Source organism: Gossypium hirsutum, chromosome D03, assembly GCF_007990345.1.
Source record: "Gossypium hirsutum isolate 1008001.06 chromosome D03, Gossypium_hirsutum_v2.1, whole genome shotgun sequence".
Lineage (NCBI taxonomy): Eukaryota > Viridiplantae > Streptophyta > Magnoliopsida > Malvales > Malvaceae > Gossypium > Gossypium hirsutum.
The window spans coordinates 5360074-5378531 of record NC_053439.1 but is presented as its reverse complement, the minus strand read 5'-3'; the positions used below and the strand labels follow the sequence as shown (position 1 = coordinate 5378531).

Here is an 18458-nt window from a genome sequence, read left to right as displayed (position 1 = left end):
AAATATGGCAACAACAAGGTTTGGCATTAAGAAATTCGATGGTGTCACAAATTTCAATTTGTGGCAAGTTCGGATGATGACAATTCTAGTTTAGACTGGCCTGAAAAAGGTCGTTACCGGGAAAAAAACCCAAGAATCTAGATCAGTTAGAATAGGAAGAGTTTGATGAAAAGGCTCTGTCTGCAATCTAGTTGTGTCTCACTAATAGGGTATTATAGGAGGTATTGATGAAGAATACCTCATTCACCTTGTGGAAAAGGTTAGAAACTCTTTATGCAACTAAGTCTTTGGCTAACCATTTAGTGTTGAAACAATGTATATTTACGTTTTGCATGAACGAATGTGAGCTTCTTAGATATCACATCAGTCAATTCATTACCCTTTTAAATTACTTAAATAACATTGAAGTTCAGATTGACGATGAAGATCAGGCTATGCTATTATCGTATTCTTTACCCCTTTCATACAAGTCTTTTAAGGAGACTGGTTTATGGTAGAGACAAAATCTCGTTCGAGGATGTAAAGGGTCATTTGTTGAGTAAAGACAAACTCAGAAATGAGTTTTGTTTGGATAGCACGGGAAATAGGCAAGCTTTCATTTTGGTAGCATCAAAGAAGTGAGACAAAAGGTGTCACTATTTTAAGAAGTTAGGTAACGTCAAAGCAGATTGTTATAAACTGTGAAATAAAAAGGCTGCTGAGAGTATCGAGGAAGATGTAGCTGGTGCTAATTTGGCCAACGAAAGCGGTGATGATTTCTTGTTAGTGTCAACCAGCAAAAGCTCTGAGCTTACGTCTGAGTGGATCCTAGGTTCGAGATGTTCTTTTCATATGTGTCCCAATAGAGAATGTTTCTCCACATACAGTTTGGTTGAAGATGGAGTTATGTGCATGGGAAACTATTCATCCAGTAAGGTAATTGTATTGGTACTGTTAAAATTAGGATACACGATGGGATGATTAGGACACTCTCAAATGTTAGGTATGTACTTGATTTACGAAAGAATCCCATCTCTTCGAGTATTTTAGACTTGAAAGGTTGTAGAATCAACATCAAGTCGAGCGGTATTAAGGTGTCTTGTAGGAATATCATTTGTAAAAGGACTGACAGCCTTTATATTCTAAAAGGTTCTATAGTGACCAGTGAAATCTAACGTTCCTCGTGTGCTACGGAGTCGAAGTCAACTCGTTTGGCGCGAATGCAACTTGGTCATAGGAGGGAAAAAGGTATGATCATTTTGTTGAAGAGAGGTTCTCTTTTGGATACAAGTTTTGAAAAGTTAGGGCACTGTGTTCGTGAAAATTATACCCAGGTTAGTTTTGATTTGGTAGTGCACAAGTCGAAGGCTAGAAGTCTTCCAGCTTCTAAGCACAGATTCGACTCAGTTAATTCTCTGCATAGTTCAAGATAGGCCCATGGCGAGTTTTGGCAAAGATAGCATTGTGGAAATACGAGTCAAGTTGGAGAGTTGTTATGTGTGCCTCTTATTTCAGTCAAATAAGAGAATGCTTACAAATCAAGTTAAACAAAATATATTTTCTTTCTAGACGATGTTGTATTTATTAGTATAATATTGTAACGCCCCAAAATCCCTTATATATTTGCTTTCATATGTTTGTGACACAAATATATATATGCTTCAGTGGTTATGTGTTATGGAAGTGTCTGAGAAGTCTTGGGTTCAGGCCTTGGCTTGGGCAAAATTTTTGTTTTAATTGAATAAACTCCTATCTTTAGTCAGTAAGCTTAAAAATAAATATTAAAAAGAGTGTTAGAATGGGCCTACTGGTCTGGTGGTTAAATGGTGTGTTATAGTGCTAGGGGTCATGAGTTCGAATCCCTATACGTGTAAAGGCAATTTTTTTATACATGTGCCGTGAAGGATTTTGATATATGGTAAAATTTTGAGTATTTTAGGAGTGTGGGGATGTTGTGGCTGATTTTTAGGAGATTGTTGAGGGAATTTCAGTTGTTGAGGGATTTGGGGGATTGAGGGAAGTGTTTTGGGGAGATTTGGATAGAAGAATTTGGATAGAACCGAAACTAGTACTGGTAATTTCGATTACTCTCTCTCTTTCTCCCCAATTTTTTGATAGCTTTTGGTTTTTCTCTTTACTTTCATCTTTTATTTTTCTTCTTGTTTCTTTTACTTTTGCTGCCGTTTGGTTCTTCACAACCTCCACCCACTGTTGAAATTTTGAGATTTTCGTGCTTCTCTTTTTTTTTCTCCCCAAGCCGAATGATAACTATTTTTTTTTCCAAATCTTGGTTGCTCCCAATCTTTGAACGATTTGAATTTGTTCTCTTTGTTGTCGAATTGCTGTCAAAATTACTACCGAAAGTTCTTTCCCCCTCATCTTATTTTTTTTCCTATTTGCTTCATTGTGTTTATTCATTCCGTGAATAAGCATATGTTTTCGTGGTACAGTAAGTTTTGTTTCTACTTCTTGATTAACTTTTGTTTGGTTAAGTGATTTAAGGGGATTTTCTATTGGTTGTTTAGGAGTTGACCAAAGGGCTGGATGTCTATGATGGACGTCTTAAGTGGGCGAAACCTTCATCCTTACTCTAGCGAAGGTATTGTTGTTGTGAGTTTAACACTTGGTCAACTTCTATGTTTTCGATTAAGTAAAGGTTTAAGTGAATAATTAGTAATTGATCGGTCAAATGTAGGTTTCAAAGACTTGGGGAAGTTTTCTCAGCAAATAGAAATTAGGTGTATAAACTCTGCCCAAAACGTAAACTGATAAAAACAAAAAATTATGGCAATTGACCCTACACGAGTGTGCGCTCGTTCGTGTGGTAAATCGAATGCATAAAACATGGGCATTAGACTGTTGCGGTCACCATGAGCGATTTCGTGGTCTTAGGTCGTTTTGGGCCACGATAAGCTGAAATGGGCTGTGTGGGCCCAATAGGCTTGTGGAACCCACACGGGTAAATCACACGAGCGTGTGGAAAAAATTGGGCCAAACTGTGTAATTTCATAATCGAGACCAATTCTAGGCTATGAGGGTCACATTAGTGTGTGGGCCCACATGGGCCCGCATTATGGGTCTTGAGCCTAATTTCACTATTTGACTGTTAAGGTTGCACGGGTCACCCGATATGAATGTGGACCTACTGATGGGTCGGTAAGTAGACCTAAACTCTCAAACTGATATGAAATGACTGTTATGCCCTCACGTGGTAAAATGACTGTATGCTTTATGTTATGTATGACTATATATAAGTATGTCATGATATATATATGTTACATACATGTATGATATGTTGCATGGGAATGAGATTATTATGATTGGAGGAAGTGTATTGTACTGGCAGCTCTGCTGCAAATACTGTTTAATGCCGCAACTGGTGTTAATTTTGGAGTGTAGTGATAAGAGGGTAATATTATCCCCACATGGAGTGCTGAGCTGGACAGAGTGGAGTGTAGAGGCTGGTTAGGTAGGATTTCTGATTACATGTCTGAACTGTTACTGTCACTGTAATGGGCTATGGCCCACACTAATATTGATACTGTAATGGGCTAAGGCCCAAATGTATGACTGCTTTTGTATTGTAATGGGCTAAGGCCCTAATTGAAACTATTACTGAAATGGGCTTAGGCCCAGATTGTGATTGTCTTCTGTCTGTTTGCTTTATATGGGATTACACACTGAGTTTTCTTATACTCACCCTTTTGATTTGACTGTACAGGTAATCCCCAAACATAGGCGAATCAGTGCGACGAATGACTCAGCGTTGGCCACACGACCTATTTTATTCGACTTAGTACCTAATTATAGTTTTGCTATTATTTTGTGGTATTTTTACTGTAATAATGGCCTCTTTGGATTTTAACTTTTAAATTGAGGTTTTACTTTGTTTTGACTTACAACTGCTAGTAGTAGGGATAATCGAGTTTTTTAAATCAATCAAACGTTATAACAAAATCACTCAAATAGACAATGGTTTTAAAAAGCATACGTAATGAGTGGCGTTTTGAATTTATGACGTTTTAAAAAAAGAATAACTTTGTGATAATGAATTATGTTTTGAAAATGAACAACACGTCCTAATAATAACATAAGATTTTGTAAAGAGGTTGTATAGAAAAGAGATTTTTGACGTCAACTCATTTTTTTTTGAAAAACATTACCATGTCACATCGCTTGATTCGGCCATAATGTCTAGGCTGGGTTTGGGGTGTTCCAAATATATTTAGCATTTATTAACATAATTTATTTGACCTGTGAATTTAGCCTATAAATAAGCTCTTTTACAACCGTAGAAAATACACCCATTAGAGATTAGAACTCATAACACTTTTGGAGAATTTTGTATTTATATTTTGAGGATTCTTTATTTTTGGGTTTTGGGGTTTAGTTTTATCTCCATCTTTTGTATTATTCGTTCTTTTTCTATTATAGTAAAATTATCTTTGCCCATGGTTTTTTATCCACGTTAACTTTGTGTGTTTAAATTCTCAATTTCTTTCACTATTTTTACTTGTTAGTTGCTTAATTTGGTCGATTCCCAACATCAATAATAAGTATAGTCTTAATCAATGCCCTAAGAATGATTTTGAGTTACAAAAATGCATAAGATTTATTACATTTTAGCAGTGGGAAGTCTAATGTATGTTTAGGTCTGTATACATTGGAATATTGTGTACACTATTGGGATGTCAGGCAGATATTTAAGCAACCCTAGTTTGGACCATTGGATAGCAACCAAGAGAGTTATAAGATATTTTCAAAGAACAAAAGATTACATGCTCACATATCGGAGGTCTGATTAGTTAAAGATCATCACGTATACAGACTCTAATTTTGATGGAATATGGATACAAGATTTTGTCACTAAGGTGCAAATTGTGAAAACAAATTGCAATCTTTTATTCCAATAGCAACAGGAGCATATCAAAGTCAAAACATATAGACTTTAAGTTCCTAGTTGTTAAAGTGAAAGTTCAGAGTGGTTAGGTGTCTATAAAGCATATTGGGATAAACTCCATAATTGTGGATCCGTTTACTAAGGGACTACACCCAAGGTTTTTCATGAACACATTGCTCTTATGGGTGTAATGTCATTTAATGATATTTGGTTTTAGTGGGAGTTTGTACTTTTAAATATTTTTATGTTATAGACACATTTTCAGTTTTTTCAGTTTACGGATATTAAGTTTAGTTTTTGCAGAAATAAAGTTTATTTGGTTTATTCACACCCTAATTTTGGCAAGGTTTGATCTCACTAAGGTTTAAGGAGGGCCAGCTGGAAATAGACATGTTTAGATCATATTGCATGTAATTTTCATGCTACACATCCATACTTAATCTATGTCATTTGGTTGTGTTAATATATGTGATCAGTGATGGATTTAATTATGATATATGTAACAAAATTCGCATTGGTTCTATGTTAACATAATTAATGGACGAGATTGTTCGGAATACCTTTTGGATATGATAGTAAAATTTTGAGCTCATAAGGTTACATAATGACACGTAATTATAGAGTAATTAGTATATATATATGGTCTTAGTGAGAGATTGTTGGAAAATATGGACATCACATATATAATAAAGGTAATTAATTACATGTTATTATTTACTATCAAAATAGGTTAGCCTAAATTAAAAGTGATCTAATTTGGTTAAGGTTTATTGGGCTTTGATTATTAAATAAAGTATGGGTCAAATATGTGTAAATACTCTATTAAATAATTTCTAATTGAGGATGGGCTGATTAGAAATTAAGGCTAATGTGTCAAAGTTATATATATTACGGTTATGGTCCCCAAATTATAAATAAGGTAACTTTTCTAATATCCTTTTTTTAGAAAAGAGAGAGTCGCCTTCTCTAGATTACTTGTGTGCTAATTTGGAATATTAAAACCCCAAGATCCGTAGATTTCAAGAAATCAATGAATCTAGGTACACTTCCAAATCTAGTTTTGTTCTTGATTTATTCTTAATAATTTGACATGACAGATCCTATTAGAGTATGCCCAAAGATCAATCATGAGATGGTTATAATAACATACTTGATTTATCATGTTTATTAATATAAGGCGTTACCATTATTATTTCAGTTTCTTTTCTGTGTGCATAAATAAACTGTTTTATAATAATGTCCTGTGAATAATATGATTATTCTTAAAAGGTCCTTAGTCAAGTATTATTGTTGGCTAGGACAACAATAATGCATTAAGACTAACATGTAGTTGATCGATGATAAAGTGTTGTCATTGATATGGAATGTCAAGATCGATGCATGAATATGTGTGTGAAAGAACAACATATTGGACTGACCCGTTATGAGTATGTTTCTTGGATTATTATGTAATTGTCACAACATTACTCATAGTGATTAATATGTATATGAACCTCAGACTTGAGATCATCATAATCCCAACATCGTGAGTTGTGTATTTTGATACAGTCAAACGTACACCGTAACTGGTTGTTCTATAAAGGTTGATGTTGGATATACCACAATCTGTGTAGAGGGATATGGTAGATCGATATAGGATAAGTCCCTCCTACATAATGGGAGTAATATCTTAGGCCATTTGATTGAGTGAGACTAGAAATGCATGGTCATGCTCAAATAAGTTGATATGAGATGTCATACTTATTTGTATATCATAGTCTACTTAAGATATCAAGGAACATGGAATGGACTATGCAAGTGTGACTATTCCATGACTTGTGTCCAATCCAGAGATAAAGGACTTAAAGATTATTGCATGAAAGGTTAATTATAAAAGGTTATGTCGAATCATGATTTCTTGTGACTTAGATAGCAATGATGCATTGCTAGGTGCCACTCATTGTTTGTAACATTGGAATCGTTTTAGTATTACTGCTAACGTTACAAGAACCTACAAGGTCACACCCTATAGTTGAAATGAACGGAATAAAACATAGTTGGTATTGTGTTTGGTTATCACTTGAATTAAATTAATTATAGAATTAATTAATTGGGTAATCAAATATCAAACATATTATATGAACAAGGTTGTTGTACGCATAATGAGAACATGAATTTGGTTAGTATATAAATTCAAATAAATATATAGTTTACCGAAATCATTATTATAATTAATGTAATTATAATTTTCGATTTAAAAAAAATGTTGATATATTTATTTAATTTTAAGAAACCCTAAAAAGGGATATAAAATCTCGTTTTTCTTTGCTTGGTGAGTCTAGTAGCCGTCAAAGCAAAATCTTCTCAAAAACAGTTTTTGGGATTTTTTTCGTTTATTTTCAACAGGGTGGATTACGTAGAGGCCAGGGTCACGATAGATTGCTACTAGATTCGATAGCGGACCAGATTACTCGTTGCCGAGGCGTCGCTATCTACTCAGAATCACCATTCGGTAATTTCGAAACATTTTTCACCCCGATTCGTTCCTCACACATGGATCCATGGTTAGGATCAGCGGATGTTTTATTTTTCCGCTGCGCCGTAGGGGTGCCGGCGTTCCAACAGATCCTGGCTTACAGTTCTAATTTTATATTAGATATTATTTACAATTCTAACAAAAAAATGGTAATTTAATCTTTTACTTTTTTTGGTTGGAATTTTTTTAACAAGAAAATTAAATTATTCAACTAACAATTTACAGTAGGAATCGAAAACACAAATATACTAATAATCCTTAATTGATGAAGGATCAAAAAGAGAGTCGTATGAAAAATCTGGGCGCCAATCAATTCCATTTGGAGAAATCTTTTACTTTAATTGTTGACAAGTACAAATATCTTAACATTTAAAAAAAAAACCCTCTAATTCTCTATTCTCCATCAATTCCATTTGGGACAAAAATTTATCTTCGTATTTTTGGGAAATTTTTTCTGTATATAGTTTTCATTTTTAGAATTTTTAAAGATCTTTGGTCCTTTTTCTTTAAAATTTGGGATAAATACCAAAACTATACATGAACTATGATTTAATGTACAAGTGTATACATGAAATTTTGATTTGATCCAATTCTTGTAAATTATTAACACAGTTATTGATATAACATCATTTTATGTTTATATTTTGCATACATAAATAATTATATTTATCTAATATAAAAATAAATTGATGTATTTATTTTATGATTAAATCAAAATTAAAGTTTCAAGTATACATTTGACTCATAATTAGAGTTTTATTGGTATAATTGCACCAAATTAAAATTCATGTATACAATTACACAATAAATCAAAATTTATGTTAACTAAAAAAATGTGGGTTAAATTGGAAATCTGGGTTTTCTTGTCAACTAAAATCTTTTTATTTTCTTCATTTTACCGTAAAATTAAATTTACGAGGGTAAGAGGATTTTTCTCCATTTTCTGTATTGATTGATTTCAAAGGCAGCCTGATTATAGTAAGTTGCGATTAATTCTAGTATTACCAAATTGCAACTTTTGTAAGAATTCTTAGAGAAATAGAAGCCAAGGTAGCAACAAATTTTATCCATTTAGTTTGTTGGGAGAAGTACATTCATTGCCAATGTTTTGAAAAAGATGGAGAACAAAGCATACTTAATTCATTGATAATTCTATGAATTTATACAACTAGAAAATGGAATGAAATAACAACAATTATTTAAATTAGCAAAATAAAATAAATTCAAATTATAAATAACAAATAAAAGTGATAGACTAAAATTAAGTGAAGACTTCATCAATTATTCCAACTATTTAAATGAAACCCTCAAATTTGGGGTTGTGGAACAACATTTAATTTGGGAAGTTGAATGTGGTTCACTTCGAAAGTTTATGCCAAAGGGAAAGGGAACACTTGTTGGCAACAAGGTATGACTAAGGGGGAGATAAAGTTATGCCAAATGAACTGTGTTCATGAAATTAGATCATTCTCTAGAAAGTTAAATGGAAAAAATTCAATAGATGTTAAGTCACCCTTACAAAACTGGAAAACAGAAATGAGATTTTGTTGTATTGAAGCAACACATAATGTATTGTAAAGTTTAAAGGAAGATCGAACCGGTCAGACCATCGATTCGTAGTCCGACAATTTATTAATCTAATTGTAGGTTAAATCGGTCCAAAAATAAGAATAAAAAAATTTAATTTAATAAAATACTTAAAATATGCCTAATTAATATAACTGATAAATTGAAACATACCAAAAATAAAATTGTTTGGTTCCCAAACACTCAACTGAAAAATTTTAAAATTATCTCATAAGATAAAATACGAATTTTATTAATTTTAACAATTAAATGGCTGCTCTTAGTGGCATGTGTTGATTATTTTCTTTGTTTTGGTCTATGTTGTTTCGTTCTTCGTTGGCTTTGCTTTGAGAGTGGTGGTTCATGGAGGAAGGGATAGCAGCGTTGACTATAGATGAGGGTGAGGAGGAGCCATGGAAAATGAATACTGGAGATGAGAGTACGCCGATCTCGGTTGAATATAGTTTGGTTAGTTGTTTTCTGACAGCGAGTGTTATAAACTTCCAATCTATGAGGAATACTTTTGTTAACTTATGGCATCCGAATGGAGGGGTTACAATATTGGATCTGGGGGAGAAGCGGTTCCTCTTTTAAGTTCTATTACGAGGTTTGATAGAGCGATTGATGGGGGTCCTTGGACCTTTAAAAATCACCTCCTTGTTTTCCAGTGAAGGAAGGTGATGATCCTCAAAAACTCCTGCTCTTCTTTGTGAATTTTTGGGTACAAGTGCATGACTTGCCAAAGGGATTAATGTCCGAGCAAATGGTAACTCAATTCGGTAATTTTGTGGGGAGGTTCGTAAGTTATAATGCTAAAGCTAGTAGTAAGGGGTTTATACGTATCCGGGTAGCTATAGATGCTCCAAGTGCTGTTGAAGAGGAAAAAGAAGATTTTGCTGGCCTCAGGGTCTCAGGCATATGCTTGGTTTCTCTATGAGAGACTTACGCTTCTTTGTTTCTTGTGCGGGAGATTAGACCATGCAGAAAGTTTTTGTCATGTACGTGCAATATACATGGTAAGAAGGAATTACCGCTGGAGCAGGGTACATTTCTGAAAGCGCCGAGGAGGAGGTCATCGCCGGTTACCAGCCGTGGTTACGTGAAGAAGGTGATGTCTACGAAGAGCAAATTACGGGGGGATAAGGATGGAAAGGGAAAGATTATAGATGATTATTCTAAATCCAATCTCATAAATCAGTATAGCGCCAGGGATTAATTTGGCTGGCAATTATCAGATTGGTAAAGCATGGATTTCTTTTGCCCATATAAAGGAATGTGAGGATATGAGGCTGTTTGAATGAGGACAAGACCATTAATATTATGGACTGTAAGAAGAGGCCTAGGATGGGTGTTGAGAAAGGGACTAATGGGCTGGGCAATAACCAAGATGAATTAATGGTGGGTGAGACTATTATTGGTAATGGAAATTTTTATCGGTGGGATCCAATGGCCGGGCCTGCCGGCAGCCATGAAAATTTTAAGCTTAAACTGTCGAGGTCTCGGCAACCTCCGGGAAGTTCGTTCCCTTCAAGAGTTGATCCGTCATCATAGGCCGGATTTTATGTTTTTAGTAGAAACTTTAGTTTATGGTGGGCGGTTAATTGTTTCGGGGTGGATCGTTTAGGTAGAGGAGGTGGGCTCACAAAATGGTAGGATAACAGAGTTCATATTCGGGTGATTAATTATGCCTCAATTTATCAACGAAGCTTGTAAAGAGGTGGATGGCTTGAAATGGAGGCTGACTTGCTTTTTTGGGTTTTCGGAAAGAAGTAGTAGGAGGGAGTCATTGGAGTTACTGAAATCTTTGGTGTCGTTGGGAGGGGAGCGGTGGGTTGTGATTGGCGATTTTAATGATATAGCGAGCATGGAGGATAAGGAGGGGGGAAGCCGATCACCCACATTATTTAATTGATGGTTTTAGGAGAGCCTTGGATGACTGTGATCTTCGTGATGTGTGTTGGAGGGGTTATAGATTTACATGGGAGAGAGGTAGGGGCTCAGCAGCATGGGTGCAAAAGAAGTTGGATCGAGCAGTGGCTAATAGGAGTTGGTTCAATTGTTTCCCGAACTCAGAAGTGTTATCTGTGGTGGCTACGACATCGGACCATGCACCAATTATTTTGTAAACGGAGGTTAGCTTTGAGCAGTGGGGAAGGAAACGTTTCCGATTTGAAAACAAGTGGTTGGGGCATCAAGAGTTGTGACTAGTAGTCGGCATGGAGGGCAACGAACGTTATAGGTAGTAAATCACAGTGTCACGCGAAGCTGACGGAGTGGGGATTGACTATGGATCAGGTTTCATTATCAGAGGTGAAATGGTAATTATACGAGTCGTAATTATATGGCTCTCCGGGAAGAATTGAACAAGAGGTAATGACTTCTGGATATTTTCTACTCTAAAAATATTATTGGACTTGCACATTTGCCCAGAATGAATGCAATGACATGACTAATGAAGTAGCAAAGAGCTTAAGATAGGGTTTCTGAAAAAGGAAGACAGAAAACAAAAAGCCGCACTTGATCTTTCATCTTCAGCAGGTTCGTATCCAGTTCTCAACCAACTCCAATATTTGACACTGATAGAAGCAAATCGATGCGAGTAAGAGCCATCTTAGGCTATTGAAAACTTTCTTCTCTGAACTACCTGCATGAATGTACGTCAACGTGAAATGCGATAGAACCAAGGGATTTAATATCCATGTTTGGAAACAAAATGGAGATGGGTTTAGAATGTTACTTAATCGGAGATAATTGTTCCTAATGTTCCATTCAAAATCCCAGTGCTTTCTATCATTTTTGAGTGTCCAATAAGCCCACCCAAAGGAAGCTGCATTATACACCTCTAACTGTGCCCTTCCAAAGTCTTGATACTCTGATTGAGATCCACTTGTAACATTCCACTCATTCACCCACTCACCTGAAACAAACAAAACCCTAATCATAGAACATAATGTTTTAAGTCGAACACTGTTTAGTTGGGAAAAGAAATGAAACTTAGTTACCGATAAAAACGAGGGGACCATTGGCACCATTCAAAGCTTGTAGCTGAGCTTCCCTGCTCTTATAGATGAATTGGATATTATCTATAGCACTCAAGTTAACAAAGAAAGTATCAAAGAGATTGTAGTAATGCAAATCCACAACTAGGTTGTGTGAGCCTATATCAGCTTGATAAAGTTCCAGTGGATCTGCACTGCCAATTCTTTGGCAAATTATCACATACGCTGATGGAGAGTATTTCCGCACCACTTCATAGCCTTGTTTGTAATATGAAACTAACATGTCCAATGGAACTTCTGCAGCAGAGGGTTCGTTTAATAGCTCGATTCCCAGGAAGGCAGGATGTTTTGCATACCTGCAATAAACAAGATGATTCAATGGAATAAACTTGCCACTAATCTTAAAAGAGTCAAAGGATAACGATTAGCTTGTTAGGATTGGAAGGATTTTCTTGTTCAGTTACTAGAACATTTCAATGGAAGCTTATATCCCTAGAACATTTCTTTTCAACCCTCATTATAGCTAATATCACTTTCAGGCGCAAATCCTATAATTTGTGGCAGTTACCTGGAAGCTAGAAAATCTATAACATGCAATGTCTGTGAAATGTAATCAGAGGATGTAGGCCAGCCTGTTGTGCCATCTCGACTAGCACTATGTTCCATTCCATTTTGGGAGCCAGGTGCTGCATGAAGGTCAATGATGCACTTTATGCTATAGTCTCTGCATCAACACATTTACGTACTTATCAAATGAAATGAAGAGCTAAAATTATAGCACTCTTAACAAATAATAATGAAAAAAAAAAGGACTTACTCTGCCCATGAGAATGCATTATCAGGAGCTTCTAATGTCCCTCCAATGAATGGGGCTGGAGGATCAGGGTCGTAAGCAATCCACCAACCAACAGGGATCCTTACATTATTTATTCCATGTCTATATAGAAATTCAAAATCCCCTACGTTGAGAAAAGTATTTCTGTGCTTCTGCAGTTTCACCCAACAAGCAATAGTTAAGGAAACAAAAGATTGAATTTGAGCCTAGTGCATATAATCTCTACAACCCTTAAGAATAAATGAATAAACGATGGTAGTATAATACCAAATGATATGTATCTGACATACTTGAGTGCTAAACCAATTGGACATGATTCAGAGTGATTGGCGAATGTAATACGTTTTAGCTGTGTCTCCACCCCCTCCCATGAAAAAAAGAGAAAAAAAGAATAGAAAAAGTGTTTATGTTACCTCAAGAACCTGCTTTGCCTTATTATGTCCATATCCATTTGCAAGCTGATAATCTCCATGCAAGTTATTAGCTACAATTGTCATTTCAAATGTGGCTGCATTATCATCCCATCCTGGGGTTCCTGGATAATCTGCTGTCAGCTGATTATCCATGGTGGCCTTTAATATAAAAACATTTTCATCAAGTTTTGCTGCTTCAAATTTTGGCATCATGAACCTGGGAAAGACACACCGAGTAATCTTATATGTCATATGCCAATGCACACATTTTGGTCATGCTACAATTTGATAGCTTTATTCTCCATAGCAAAACCGTGATTAAAGAAGTTTGTCTTAATCTTTCAAATGTGACAATTAAACCTGGCTCAATACACACCCACTACAAGCAATACTGAGACCTTAATCCTGTGATTAACCAGCAATATAGGCTAAAATATTGGGTGTTAGAATATTTTAACCATATTATTCAAGAGGCAGTGGCAAAAAAACTGTTTCCAGCATTATTTGCAGCCAACATACTGAAGGGTAATAGTTGATTCATCAAGACAAACATGAAGAGCATTGGTATCATACCTGCAGATAGGTTCCACTCTTTATTTTGATATGAACTTTACCGTTATTATTTCTTTCAATTTGAAATGTTTCAGTTGAAGAAGCTGATGTTGCTGTTGCAGATACAGAGCATCCATTACCATAACATGTAAGGAATTGACCTTGTGTGGTGCGGAACTGAAATTCCAATTCAGAAACTCTCCATAACTGCATGACAAGAAAATTGTTTAGATGATAAATTTCATTGCAGACTCTTATGATACCAGTCAACAAAACAAGAATGACCATTTTCACAATCATTAATCGTGACTGATGAATGACATGAAACTCTACAATGCTTAACTTATTAAGAGAAGTAACAAAAATGATGCACAACTATCTGTTTCACAAAAAATCACTTTCCATTACATTCATAGAGAATTGAGGAAAATGAAGGCATGCGGTTGTAAATTTGTAATAGACTTTCATTCATCGAGGTAACCAGGAAACCAATTTGTTAGGATAAGACATAGATGAGTTTTAGTATATGACAATATTGAAAAGCCTCACTCTGCATATTAAACCAGAATAAAACAATGTAATAGGCTGCATTAGACATTGCTAAGTAAACAGGAATAGATAATGGTTTCACTTACTATAATATCCGCAAGCAATCATAACACCAGTAGGTCCAAACAGTCAATCAAGCTCAAGTTTAGCATACAAAACATGATCAAATTGTGAGATAGAGACCAGCAAATTTGATCGGTAAAGGTTTCCCATGAAGATGCATCATCTCTATCAACTGAAATGTCCATCCCACCTCCATTCTCGGCAGAAACATATTTCTGCAACGTCACCGACTTGAATTGAACCTGTGTTCCATCCTACATTTCAATATCCATTAACATATGATTGGAATTTTCATGGAAAAAACTAAGAAAACCCCATAAATCATCAAAAAATCAAAGTTTAATACTCACAAGCATGTCTCCATTGGGAATGCCATCAAATAGAGAAGGTTTGATCCAACCTTCTATAACCAACCACCCTCCTAAGTTCACCCCTCTCACTTTAGAACCTCCATGCACTCCCTCCACTTACAAAATTAAAAGAGAATTTCTGTAACAATTTTGGTCTTCTACACAATTAAGCATTTTCGTTTTTTTTTTTTTCAAGATACAAGTAATCCAAGGAAAAGAAAACCAAGCTTTAAGCTCTGACCTGCAACTGCTACAGAGAAGATTAGCCAACAACAGAGTGAAAATACAAATACCCATTTGCTAAAGACAAGTTCCATCAAGAATGCAGCCTCTTAACTGCATCAAACAAAAGCTAAAACATGGAATCCATTAAATCCAACAGAAAGGAAAAAAAAAGGAAAAAAGGAAGAGAGAGGGAGAGATAAAGCAAAAACCTCCCTCTCCCTGGAAAAAAAAGAACCATCCACTTGGAGAGAATATATAATAATCCCTTCCTATCAACCAATCTATACAAAATTCAACCGTGTAAACCATAATATTTAATTATTTAACATGGGTTTTGCATAAATATATTGCATTGGTATCAAAAACTCAATCTTCTCCCCATATCAAGACAACAAAAAAAAAAAGGAACCCCATTAAAAATATTTAACAGAAGAAGAAAAAAAAGAACAATTTTCTACAGTTGCCAATGAATAAGAAAAAGAAGAAGGGGAACCTGAAAGCTTCTCTTGATATCACATTTTTTAAAGGTACAAAACCCAAGAAAAAGGGGTTAGAAAGGAAGCAGCCTTTGCTTAGATTTGGAGTTAAGAAAAAAGTATGGTCTTTTAAGCACAAAAGATTACAGTTTGAAGTTGAAAACGCCTTTAAAAGAGCAAAAAGATAAGGAAGTTGGTTCCCACCACTTCCCGTTATACATTCACATAGAAAAGAAGAGTTCCTATTTTCTATATTTATGTTGATGCCCAGAGTCTTTAAACCCCGTCTTCAAAACCCAGTCTTAACTATTTTCAAGTTATATTCTTCTCATTTCATTTCAAATGTATCATTATTATTAGTAGGTGCACTTCAACGCATTGGAAGGGCTATGGATATGATAAAGAAAAATCTATAATAAATTTAATGTTAAAACAATATTATCAAATTGAATATATATTTTTGGAATTATCAAATTATACTTTTAGACTATTTATTTTTATTTTTTAATACATATGAAGACAAGAAATTCAAATTAGTAAAAAGCATATCTATTATTAACTCTAAATGTTACACTTGTAAGATCCGCACATTATTTTTTATGAGAAAAAAAGAGAGCTTAAATAGCCCTTGGTTTAATGGAGGTTTGGCTAAGTTAGAAATATTGTTTTTAAGGGTTAATATTAAATTATAAATTTTGAAAAGTAAACAAATGTACTTTTTTTTTTTTTTTGAGGGATTAAATTAAATATTTTTTTAAGGGATTAAAGTATAATTTTATAATATATTAACTTCTAATTATAAATTTTTTTAAGAGATTAAAAGGCGAATGGTCTATTTTTGAGAGGATAAAGTCCCTACCTGTCCCTAAATTTGCTGTCATTTTAGTTTAAGTTTTAAGTTATATTTGGTAAGAATATTATTTTTTATGCATGTATTAGTATATAAGTTAGCAATAAATTAATTTAATTGGTAATATTTCGTCACTCTCATGGCTTATTTTTAACAAAGAGAAGGAAATTTTTTTTCTTTAGTTTGAAGAGGTCTTATTTTTTACCCAAATTTTTACTCATCTTTCTAATTTCAAGTTTAAAATTGTACTAGCTATTCTTTATTTTATGCCTAACTGTTATCATACATATGTAATAAATAAGTTTCTTCCTCATGTAATTACACTAATAACCTAACAAGGCATTAATGTTTCTTATGTCATAGTTATGTTCATATTATTATATTTTAATAGGTAAACTACTCCATTATTCACTCTAAATGGTAAGTGTTCCTACTTTGGTCATCCTATTTTTTTTGTTTATTTGGTCACTCTAAAAAAAGAAATTGATCAAACTGGTCACTTTAACAGAAAAACTAACGGTGTATTTTTACATATTGTTTTGGGCTGACCAAAATAGGAACAACTCCTAGTTAGAGTGACTAAAGAGTAGTTTACTGTAATTTTAAAGTGACTAACATGAAAACGTACAATTAGCATTACGTTACCATTGATTGGTGGAGTGACCAATATGATCAATTTCTTTTTTTGAGCGACCAAATTAACAAAAAAACGGAATGACCAAAATAAGAACGACCCCTATTTAGAGTGATTAACGAAATAATTTATCGTATTTTAATTTTTAATTCCTTTATAATTATAAGTATAATTATTTGAAGGTTAATTATGTATACCTATAATTATACTTATTACTTTACTTTGTTAAAGGGGGGAAAGAAAAGGTTGAATAATTGATGGAGTGAAAGGCAAAAGGAATCTTATGCAACCGACCTTTTTTGACACCAAATTATGTCGTCTATCCTATTTGCTTATCTCTCTTGTCATCCTTTTAAGGGTCTCGACCCATCTTTTATTTAGAAATGACCAATTTGGATACTATTCAAAGATTTTAAATGAATTGTGAGAAAATGTTTTTTAAAAATGCTATTGAGAGATTTGATATAAGATTTTATGTCCTGAAGTGGTTTTAATTCCGTTTTGATCGAGAGAATTCATCAACTTTTAATAAATGTAAGGTATTAGAATCTATAGCATATCTCTAGAGAGGATAATAATGATGCTGACGAGCTAGATAAAATAATCCACGATAAGAGGAAGGATTACGGTTGTTTGAGTACTCCCTTTGAAAGGGTTGGCTTAGTTTTATGTGATTAAATTGTTTCATTTTCTTTCCACAAAAAAAAATATAAAATATAAAATAATTTAAATTAAATGTAAATTTATTAATAATATAACATAAAAATTTTAAATTTTAAATATTTTAATCGATTAATATAAATTATTTATAAATTTTAATTTGAATACGTGAATAATATTTTAGATATTATAATAGCATATAAATATAATTAATGTAAATTAATTAAAATTTTCATAAGCGATAGAATATTTCTTTATCCAATAAGTGCTGGAATAATTTACTCAGTATTTATATTTTGCCATATCTTTATTACTATTATTACTATGATGTTATGTTATTATTATTTTGGTATTGAGAACTTATGGTAACTGCTTATTAATTTTATTATATGAAATTTAAATTTTAAATATTTTTAAAAAATTAATATAAATTTTTTATAAAATTTAATTTAACATATAAATCATATTTTATTATTTATACAAATGAGAGATAAATTTATAATCTAACACTCCAAACTAGATTTTGAAAAAACTAATGAAAAGTCAATTTGAAAAATTAGTTTAACTTTAAAAGCGATCTACTTCCAATTATTTTTTGGCTTAAAAAATTGGTTTGACTTGGAAAATATTTTTCAATCTTAATATTAAACACATTCTGAGTAGGTGTTCATGGTCGGACCGGGTCAAGTTCAAGTTTAGATATTGTATGGTATTAACACAATTTATGTTTATTTAAATCCGGGTCAATTTGAAATATGGATTTTAAACTCGTTCATTTCTTTAATGACTAACCGAAATCATTTTAGGTCTAATCATATATTTAAAAAAATTTGAAAAAATGTTTAATTTAATATTTAATAGTTTTATATATTTTTACTTTTATTATAAATCT

At 33.5% G+C, this 18458-nt stretch overlaps 1 protein-coding gene across 1 annotated transcript; it reads right to left on the bottom strand.

Annotated features, from left to right (window-relative positions):
* Positions 1-11319: 11319 nt before the first annotated feature.
* Positions 11320-15719, bottom strand: LOC107950422 (probable glucan 1,3-beta-glucosidase A). Its single transcript, XM_041089666.1, has 10 exons — positions 14963-15719; positions 14722-14837; positions 14508-14625; positions 13781-13968; positions 13208-13366; positions 12777-12946; positions 12528-12683; positions 11963-12315; positions 11698-11877; positions 11320-11604 (listed from the first exon to the last, which is right to left on the bottom strand). The coding sequence occupies exons 1-10, from the start codon at positions 15036-15038 to the stop codon at positions 11492-11494; spliced, it is 1629 nt and encodes a 542-aa protein (XP_040945600.1). The 5' UTR covers positions 15039-15719; the 3' UTR covers positions 11320-11491.
* Between the last annotated feature and the right edge of the window lie 2739 nt (positions 15720-18458).

What these genes read in the sequence shown, in the direction of transcription:
- LOC107950422 (XM_041089666.1), bottom strand. Translation starts at nt 15,038, where the DNA reads ATGGAACTTGTCTTTAGCAAATGGGTATTTGTATTTTCACTCTGTTGT. An exon ending in TTCCCAATGGAGACATGCTT is followed by an intron (nt 14,626 to 14,721) that starts GTGAGTATTAAA and finishes ATTGAAATGTAG; the next exon opens with GATGGAACACAGGTTCAATT. An exon ending in AGGCAAAGCAGGTTCTTGAG is followed by an intron (nt 12,947 to 13,207) that starts GTAACATAAACA and finishes GTGAAACTGCAG; the next exon opens with AAGCACAGAAATACTTTTCT.